The sequence below is a fragment of the Camellia sinensis genome, chromosome 1, assembly GCF_055761805.1.
Source record: "Camellia sinensis isolate YWXY chromosome 1, ASM5576180v1, whole genome shotgun sequence".
Classification (NCBI taxonomy): Eukaryota; Viridiplantae; Streptophyta; class Magnoliopsida; order Ericales; family Theaceae; genus Camellia; species Camellia sinensis.
Window position 1 is genome coordinate 102,888,396 of NC_138961.1, and position 9,141 is coordinate 102,897,536.

At 36.5% G+C, this 9,141-nt stretch overlaps 1 protein-coding gene and 1 long non-coding RNA gene across 2 annotated transcripts; both read left to right on the forward strand.

Annotated features, from left to right (window-relative positions):
- Window positions 1–1,545: 1,545 nt before the first annotated feature.
- ACYB-2 (Cytochrome b561/ferric reductase transmembrane protein family) lies at window positions 1,546–7,250 on the forward strand. Its single transcript, XM_028214990.2, has 4 exons — window positions 1,546–1,948; window positions 4,564–4,612; window positions 4,726–4,925; window positions 6,726–7,250. The coding sequence occupies exons 1-4, from the start codon at window positions 1,805–1,807 to the stop codon at window positions 7,023–7,025; spliced, it is 693 nt and encodes a 230-aa protein (XP_028070791.2). The 5' UTR covers window positions 1,546–1,804; the 3' UTR covers window positions 7,026–7,250.
- Window positions 4,932–6,091, forward strand: LOC145796339 (uncharacterized). The gene is made up of 2 exons (XR_014336843.1): window positions 4,932–5,982; window positions 6,018–6,091. It is a non-coding gene; the product is annotated as an uncharacterized LOC145796339 (long non-coding RNA).
- Window positions 7,251–9,141: the final 1,891 nt, after the last annotated feature.

Genomic DNA, 9,141 nt, shown 5'->3' on the forward strand with positions numbered 1-9,141 from the left:
AAATAAAATTTTGGTTTGTCAAGGTAATAAACGCCGCACATTGAAAGTGTGCCTGCACATCAAATTGAGGTAAATTTTGGACATATCTCTCTCGTTTGACATTATATTGAGGTAAGTCAACTGGAGTTACAAAGCCAACTCAAAGAGCTACAAGTTTATGTGTCTAATTCCAACTTTTACTAGGTGAAAACAAGCCCTAAAGTTTTTGGTACGAAAATAGCAATACAACGGCTCTAAGAACTTCAAGCATCTCCAAAGTTGAAATTATGATACAATTCATCATCGGAAAACATTTCAAGCATCTAAATCTTAATGATTAGTCAAAATGGGGTGTCTACACCCATGTTTGATCAGATCTCTACCATGCTCGACACAGCAGACCTAACGAGTCTCTAACCAGATCTCCGTAGTGCTCAACTGCCGTGAGAATCCTTAGCATGAAACTCATCTCCCCCTCACCGTCCATCTCAACAACGCATTTGCCGTTGCACTCTCGTCAACTCTGGTGTCGATATCTCATTCCTTCTCTCACCGAGTTCATTATCGACCTAGGTCGAATCATCGGTTGTTAGTGCGCCGTAGCAGAAGAGGCATTTGCTTGAACTTTTAACTTTCTTTGTGGGCATCAGATAGGCTCTATGGTATTTCATGGAAGAGAGAGAGAGAGAGAGAAATCAGTTTGAGTATGGAGAGAGTGGTTCCATAGATAGACACACATGGATTCAAATAAATACAAATGTGTGGGCTGTCCTTATGAACATGAGATTTTCCGTTGACCAAACAAAAAAGACGCCTAGATCTATAGCCTTATAAATTTATAAATAGGACCTATGGCCTAAGCACCATATTCTATTCTATATATAGGGAAACAAAAAATGTTTAAAAATAAACAAAATGATTATCGTGGAAGTCGATCTAGTATTAAGCCAAGAGGGTGAAAGATTTAGGTAATTATGATACAATTGAAAAGTTTTATACCAAAAAAAAAAACCTTATTTATTAATGTGACGCTTATCAACTAGATCTCATTTAAACATTAAAAATTTTATCACTATTTGTTATATAAAGAATTAAAAAAAATTATAAAATAAATTAATTTAGGAAAAATTAAAAAAATAATTTCAGAGTGTGACCATTATAACAAAATAAATCTCGAATTTTTACTTTTATCAATTTAAATTTAAATTTAAATTTTTTGATTTTTTTTAAATCTAAACCATCTGTTTATTTCCATTAAGTAAAAATAACAAAAAAAATATATATATATATATATATATTTTGGTTATTAAACTGAATGTAGTTGTACGTAAAATGCCTAAATATATATATATTTTTATTGGGTTTAATGGTTAAAATATAATTTTTTTGTTAGTTTTATTTGATAAAAATAGATAAATAATTTAAATTAAAAAAAATTAAAATTAAAACTAATAAAATAAAATATTTAGAATTTATTTTTCTATAATAATCAAACCTTGTTTTGTTTTTTAATATAATTTTCCCATTAATTTATATGGCTCACATTGAAAGAAAAAAAAAAAAAAAATGGTGGAAGAAGCCACACGCCAGTTGTGGAGCTCTTTCCTATAAGTACTACGTGGCAGGTATCCAGAGAAGATTGATATATCAATCTAACGGTCCATATCGCAGAGAGTAACAAAAGTCGCAAAGAATCTTTGGCAAACGAGATATACATATATCCAGAGAGTAAGGAGAAGTCGTGGTCCTCACCCTCATCCTCACCCTCACCCTCTTCACTCTAAGCTCTTCAAAACTCAAACCCCAAACCCAGAGATTTAGAGAGATGGCGATAGAGGTGAACGCTGTGCCGTTCTCGTACGTGGCGCACGTGCTGGCGATAGCGGGTGCAGTTATGGTGTTGGTTTGGTGCATTCACTTCAGAGGCGGCTTCGCCTGGGAATCTTCCAACAAAAGCCTCATCTTCAATGTTTGTATATCATTTCCTCTTCTATATATTTATATATATTGACAATTATCTTTAATTTGATTTTATTTTTCTTCCTCTCTCTTTCTGGACAGTTGCTTATATGATATTCTATAGCATTAATTTCTGGGTTTCTAAAGGTGTGTTTGTTTTCGTTTAGGGTTTGAAATTGGTTTTCAGGCTACAAGTTTCTAAATACACCCACTGAATTTCTCTTGTTAGCATTTGAGTGTAGAAAGAAATTTAAATCGTAGTTAGAGGCTCCCCAATTAAGGGGGACACTTTCTTCTAAAAGACTAGTTTGCCCCTAGTTATAATGCCAGTCTGCTGTCATTAAGGGTTGTTTGGGGTCTTTTTTTTAAATAATCTTTTTGGACTAAAAAGTTAAGGAAAAAAATATGAATGTTTAGATTAACTTTTTGACTCTTTATGGAAAAATGTGTAATAAAAAATTATAAAAATTAGTTTGTAGAGGAAAATTAAAATTAGGAATTGTGCAGCCGTAATTGTTGACTTTTAGTGAAAAGTGTTAATTTTTTAACTTTTTAAATAACTTTTTGATTTTTTGACTTTTTTTGAGGATCCTAAACTTGGCCTAAGTTAACATTTATAAAATGACAAAAAAAAAATTATATTAAGATTTTCAATATACTTTTTATTTTATTTTTTTATGTATTTTACACATTTTAATACACGACTTATATATATATGGACCGGCAACTTTTTACATGTTTGACAATCAAAAAGCCATCTTACTATCATTTCTTAATAAATCAATTAATTTTAAGTTATTTTTGTCCAACAAACTTTAGGCAGAAATTGCAATTGGGAGTTTGACTTTGTGCCGACCTCATCGCGTGATGAATACCACCTACCCTTCTGCACTTACCAAAGCTGTACCCCTCTCTCTCTCTAGCAAATGAATGAGCTAAGAGGCCTTTAATTTCCACCTCACACACGTTGGGTTGCCTTATCTATCTATCCATGATGGGTGTCTGTAAAATATAAATTTTTATTATTGATTTAAAATATAAAAATAATATAAAAATTTACTTTTTTAGACTTGACATATCACTGAGTAAAGTGAATCTAATTGAATAGTAACGATGTTTTTGTTTAAATAATTATTATAGGAATATTTTAAAAAAACTCAAAATGTAACCATTATGTTTAGTTGTGAGTCACGTGGTGGTTAGGGTTACATGTTTGTGGTCTTAATATAAAGATAAAAAGTTGTATTGGCTTTGGCTGCCTAGCTGAGTTTGTCACTTTGTTATAAAGTTTTGTCTGGTAGCACACAAATGCAAATCCTTTTCTTGGATGGCCCAATTTTCTTGAAAGTGAATTCTGTTTGTTTTTCTCTTTCTTGGTGTACATTTGCGGGCTTTTCGATTCCAATGTGATAAGAATCTGGCAATCTTACGGGTCATAAGTACTATCTTAATCTTAATTTTATACCGAATTTGGTGTCGCCGGAGTGACAACCGTGGTAGATGAGGATGACAACCGCGGTAAACGAGAGTGAAGCTAGTCAACCGCATAAATCTTTTTGTTTATTTTTATTTTTGCTTTTTTTTTTTCAATTAAAAAATAAAAATAATAATATCAACTGTTGGTAACAACTGCAACAACAATTGCTATTATTTTTGTTTTCATTGTTTTTGTTATTTTTTGTTGGCTGCAGTAGAATATATAGTCTTAGGTGCATTTCTAAATTCTAAATGTGATGCTCTTGAGAGAGATCGTGATGTAGAATAGAATTAGAAAGAAGAGGGCCAACAAAAACAACAAAAATTGCTACTATTAAACAACAAAATATAGTACTTGTAAAGCAAATTAAACAGCAGCAAAATAAGAGCTTTCCCAGCACAAAACAGCAGCCAAAATGAGAGATGGTGGCATCACTGGCATAGTGAAGAGAGCATGAGAGAGGCAAGAAGATAAAGAGATGTGGACCACTGAGGACTAAGGAGACGAAAAGGTTTCGTCGTTTTGTGAATTCCGTTTCTCTTTGGAAGTGAGAGAGAAGAGCTGGCGGGGTGGGGTAGAATTAAGGTAACTAACATAAGCTGAAGAGGTGCTGTATATATATTTATAAGACCAGTTTAGTTCGGTTAGGTTCGATTCACGGTTTTCTTTAAGTGAATCACTAACTAAATGGTTCTCAATATTTCTCAAACCGGGTCTAGACTGGTTCTGTACAGAACTGAATCAAACCGTATGGTTCATTTTCTGTCTGGACGGGATTACTGGTTCTACCGGATTTATTGTACAATCCTAATTCTCAATAATATAAGCATACTAGGTGGATTCAATTCACGTCTGAATCTTCCACGGACTGGGTAGCTTCAGTTGGTTTGCAGGTTGATAATGGGCCAAGCCAAGGGGAGGCACTATGCAGTAGGCGGTAATTTATTCTGATTTTGGATAAACTGACCCATGTGACCTGTTTCATGTGACCTGTTTTGTTCTTAAGTACAGTGCAGTTCATCAAGTATTGCATATGTTAGTTTGTGAATCTTATGTCTCTTTTCTCTTATTTTTTTCTGAAATACAAGTTCATCTTGTTTTTATTTTGATTTTCCTAATTTTAGTCCTTTTTTTGGTCCCTGATGCAGATGCATCCTGTTTTGATGTTGATTGGACTAATTATTATTGGAGGTGAAGGTAATTAATAAATTTTTGAAAGTTGCATATTTTGTACTATTCCTGAACATGTAATTTTGACACCAAGTGATTTGTAAATTTGTATCCTTATGACTTTATAATGTCTATTGCAGCCATTATGAGTTATAAATCTCTTCCTTTGAAGAAAGAAGTGAAGAAATTAATCCATCTAGTTCTGCATGCTATTGCCCTGATACTCGGTATTATTGGTGTTTATGCGGCATTCAAATATCATAATGAGAGTAGTATTGCCAATCTATACAGTTTACACTCCTGGCTTGGAATTGGAATTATTTCCCTCTATGGCATTCAGGTAAAATTACGATTCCATCCTGGATTACCTGTCAATTGTTAAAAGAAAAAAAAGAAATAGAAATATCTGGAAACATTTTCACGTCGTTGTAGAAAGTTTCAATGTGGAAACTTATTACATTCTTGCTGACAGTTATGTGCGCTCTTTTCTCATACTCATCCACTTTCCAATAAAAAGTTTCGTTAAACTCAGGTAAATCCTTTGTAATTTTGAACAAACTAGGAGGTGGCACAGTTGATGGAGCTGTGGGGTTTCTTATATGGTTTGGGTCTTATAGGGGTGAGGCCTGATGTTATGGTGTGGAATGGGGTGGGGGCCAAGGGTCAGTTCACAGTTGCTTCATTTTATGGGGGTTTGGTGGGGGATTGTGGTCGGATGTTTCCTTGGAAGAGTGTATGGGTGCCGGGTGTCCCGTCTAAGGTGGTTTTCTTTATGTGGACTTTGGATTTGGGGAGGAACCTCATGTTGTATGTGTTGTGCTGATGCGGAGTCGGTGGATCATTTGTTTCTGCATTGTGCAGTGGCTTCGCGGCTGTGGGCTTTTATTTTCTCACTCTTTGGGGTTGTTTGGGTTCAGCCCCAAGGGGTGTTGGATATGCTTTGGGCTTGGCAAGGTGCTTGGATTGGACGTTAAAGAAGGCAGGTGTGGCTGTTGGTGCCGTTTTGCTTGATGTGGCTTATATGGTTGGAGTGAAATAGACGAACCTTTCAAGAGGTTCATCATGGTGTTCTTTGGTTAGAGACTTGGCTTCTTGTAGTTTTGTATAGTTGGTTGGAGAGATCAGTTGACCCAGATTTGTTTGTTTTTTTAGATTTTCTAGATGATATCATTGGGTAGTGCTTGGTTTGGGTTTCCCTATTTGGGGAGCTGTCTTGTATTCATTGCATCATCTTGATACCCTTTCTAATAAATGCTTTATTTATCCCAAAAAAAAAAAATTTTTGAACAAACTATTACACCTCCTAGCAGTGGTTCAGAACTCTAAGAAGCATGGTTTTGAGCCACATGGTACTGCCAACATTGGAAGCAAGGTTTTGCATATAGGAAAGAAACTTGGTTTTTTAGTGCAATTAAAATCGCAAAGAAACTAGGTTTTTTAGTGCAATTAAAATTGCTATGTACAGAAGCAAATCATATGTAATTTTTTATAGTATTGTCTAGTAAAGTATAAATTAAAGATAAGTAAGTACACATACGACCTTTCCCAACTTGCACATCTGCAATAAGCCTGGCAGTCGTTGGGGGCAAAGGTGGCCACCAAGTCATCTTTAAACTTAAATGGGAGAACCAGGGGCCTTGTAATGTATGTTGATTCAGCCCAGTCAATAGCAGCCCAAAGTTTCTTGAGGCTCCTAGCCCAACATCAAAATCAGGCACTAGGTGAGGCCTCGGGGCCTTGGACAAATGGGGCATTTGGCAAGAATGAATTTTTGGCTTCTCTCTCTTTTTTTTTTGGGGGGGGGGGGGGGGGGGGGGGGGGGGGGCGGGGGAGTCTTCTTAGGCGAATTGTGAAGTTTCCTATATTATTGAGCCACCTCTGAGTCCAGTCTAAATTGTTTTCTTGGTTACTTTAAAGTTTGCCAGCTCATTAAAGCTAGAAAGGGCTCTCTTGATGGTGGAAGCTGGCTTTTAACTTGAGGCCTGGTTTATAATGTCAGCCCCCACTGGTTTAATCATTTTTCCATTCTATAGAATTAAAGAGGGCAATTTGTTTTCTAATTATTCATATTGTCAATGACCTTATTTCCCCATTTTTTTCTCGAAGTTTTTTGGCTAATAATGAGGAGATAATTTTTCAGTGGATTTATGGATTCATTGTGTTCTTCTACCCTGGGGGAACGGATGCAATTAGGAGAGAGTCAGTTCCATGGCATGCGTTGTTCGGGCTGTTTGTATACGTCTTGGCTGTTGGCAATGCTGCGCTGGGGTTCCTGGAGAAGCTGACATTCCTTGAGAACTCTGGCGTTGCCAAATATGGCTCGGAGGCCTTCGTAGTCAATTTCTCTGCTGTTATCACGATATTGTTTGGAGCCTTCGTCATGTTGACAGTTCTTTCTCGGGCTCCACCTGAAGATGACTATAGTTACTCTACAATATGAAGGCTGATATGATAGGATAGGATTTCCTTATAAGTATTTTATTTATTATCCATGTAAGGGTTGCATTTTTCGGGTGGGTTGTAGTTTTAAGGTGGCATGGGTGGGTGATGATGGGGGTGTATGTAATGTAATATTACTTGTGTTGTGTGGTGTGGGGATAATATATAGCTAAACAATTGTGATATTTATTGATAGTATATATAATGATATTGTGGGTAGTACTAGTCAGCTGTGGGGATTCCTCTTGTTTTACTCTTTTATGGTGTGTTTGGTTGGAGGATTTGGGGAGGGATTTGGAAAGGAAAAGGGAAAAGGTGTGTGAAACTATGTGAAATATAGGCATGATTTATTCACATTTCACCTACATTTTTTATTTTTCTTTCCAAATCTCCCAACCAAACACAGTATTAAAGTGAGGACTCATTGTGGCTGTTGGCCCTATTGAGAAATAATAATGTGAATTGAATGTGGTTTTAGCAAGCAGCTGTTAACACTGATTGTTTTGTTTTTATTTTCACACTAATCAAACTTCAATAGCACTACATCTTGCTTCTAGTTTGATCAGTTCAGTTTTCAGAAGTGCCCACACTTTAGTACGCACTTTTTAGCTTTGCTTAACAGATGAAGAACAGGTGAAAGACAAATAATATTACAAAATTTGGAGAAACTTTGTCTGAATTGATACGGGCTTAAATTTTTGTTTCTTTTTCGCCCTTTTGTTGTTAATGATCTACCAACCAACCAAACGATTGTCTTAAAAAAAAAAAATTTGAGTTTTTTTCTCCTACATCATGCAATTAGAGATAGAACATTAATATAGACATTTTTTTTATCACGACCCTCACTCTCTATATTTTTTAATTATAATTTTATATCATAACATAAAACACTAATTTTATCCTCATTAGTAAACTCTAAATCATTACATCACTGCCACTTGAGACCACCCTCTACTTACAGTAGCCCCCACTCTCTCCGCTACCCCCTACCATTGAAAATCCCCTTCCCAGCATGCCCCACTCCTTTTGCTACCCTCTCAACCCTTTTCCAAGAATTAGCCCATATTTTGTAGCGTCTCCTGTAGTGCTTCATAATACCCCCACAACCTATCTCTACTCTATAGAAACCCTATTTTAACGGACTCTGGAGGTGTAAAAATGGCCTAACAAAAAATTGGGCCGGGCTAGGCCTACTCACTGGCGCAAAATCTTAGCCTAAGCCCAAGCACATGCCCAGGCCTAAGAGGTACTCAAGGCCTTGGGCGGGCTGGGCCGCCAGGCCTGGCCCTAGGCTCGGACTTGGGTCTGGCCTAGATATTTTTTTATTTTCTTTTTTTTTTTCACCAAATATTTATTTTTTTTTCTTTACCAAAATAGCTTGAAAATGAGATTGGGCCTCGAGCTAGGCCAAGCTGGCCCTCAATACACGGCCTAGGCCTTGGCCTCGGGTCGCGGACGGGCTTCAGGTGGGCCATGGGCTAGTGGGTCAATTTTATACCCCAAACTAACCCTAAGACTTTGGGCTTTTGTAAACCTCTCGATGATGAAATGGCGAATACTTCATCTTTAGAATATTTGAGCATGTTTAGAGTTGCTGTGTAGTCATGTTTTAGTCAAAAATTGTATTTTCATGAAAATGACCATTTTACCCTTAAACTCGTTTTTAGACAAAAACTAACTTTTTGACCCCAAGAGAGAGGGGGAGAGAGAGAGAGACACCCAGTTGTATCTTAATTGATGACATTTTCCAAATTTAGTGACCGATTTTATTAAAAAATTGATTGAGAGACAATTTGGGCTTAGTTAGCCCACAAGAAAGCCAAGGGCATAAGACCCCGCACTTATGCAAGAATGGATGGCACGGACACCAAGGCAACATGTGCACATGCACATGAGTTGTGCGCACACACATATCTTGTGCGTATGCACATCCATTTGTGGTAGAGTTTGTTTTGGAAACTTAATGCAAGTGTAATTTCATAGGGAACTGTAGACACCCCATTTTGGTTGGCTCTAAGATTTGGGCGCTTCCTTTTGATCACCCTGTGATAAAAAAACAAGGTGTTTCTCACGAAATCCTCAACAAGAAAAATGAAATTTGAGCTTTAATCCCAACC

What these genes read in the sequence shown, in the direction of transcription:
- ACYB-2 (XM_028214990.2), top strand. Translation starts at nt 1,805, where the DNA reads ATGGCGATAGAGGTGAACGCTGTGCCGTTCTCGTACGTGGCGCACGTG. An exon ending in AATTATTATTGGAGGTGAAG is followed by an intron (nt 4,613 to 4,725) that starts GTAATTAATAAA and finishes TGTCTATTGCAG; the next exon opens with CCATTATGAGTTATAAATCT. An exon ending in TTTCCCTCTATGGCATTCAG is followed by an intron (nt 4,926 to 6,725) that starts GTAAAATTACGA and finishes ATAATTTTTCAG; the next exon opens with TGGATTTATGGATTCATTGT.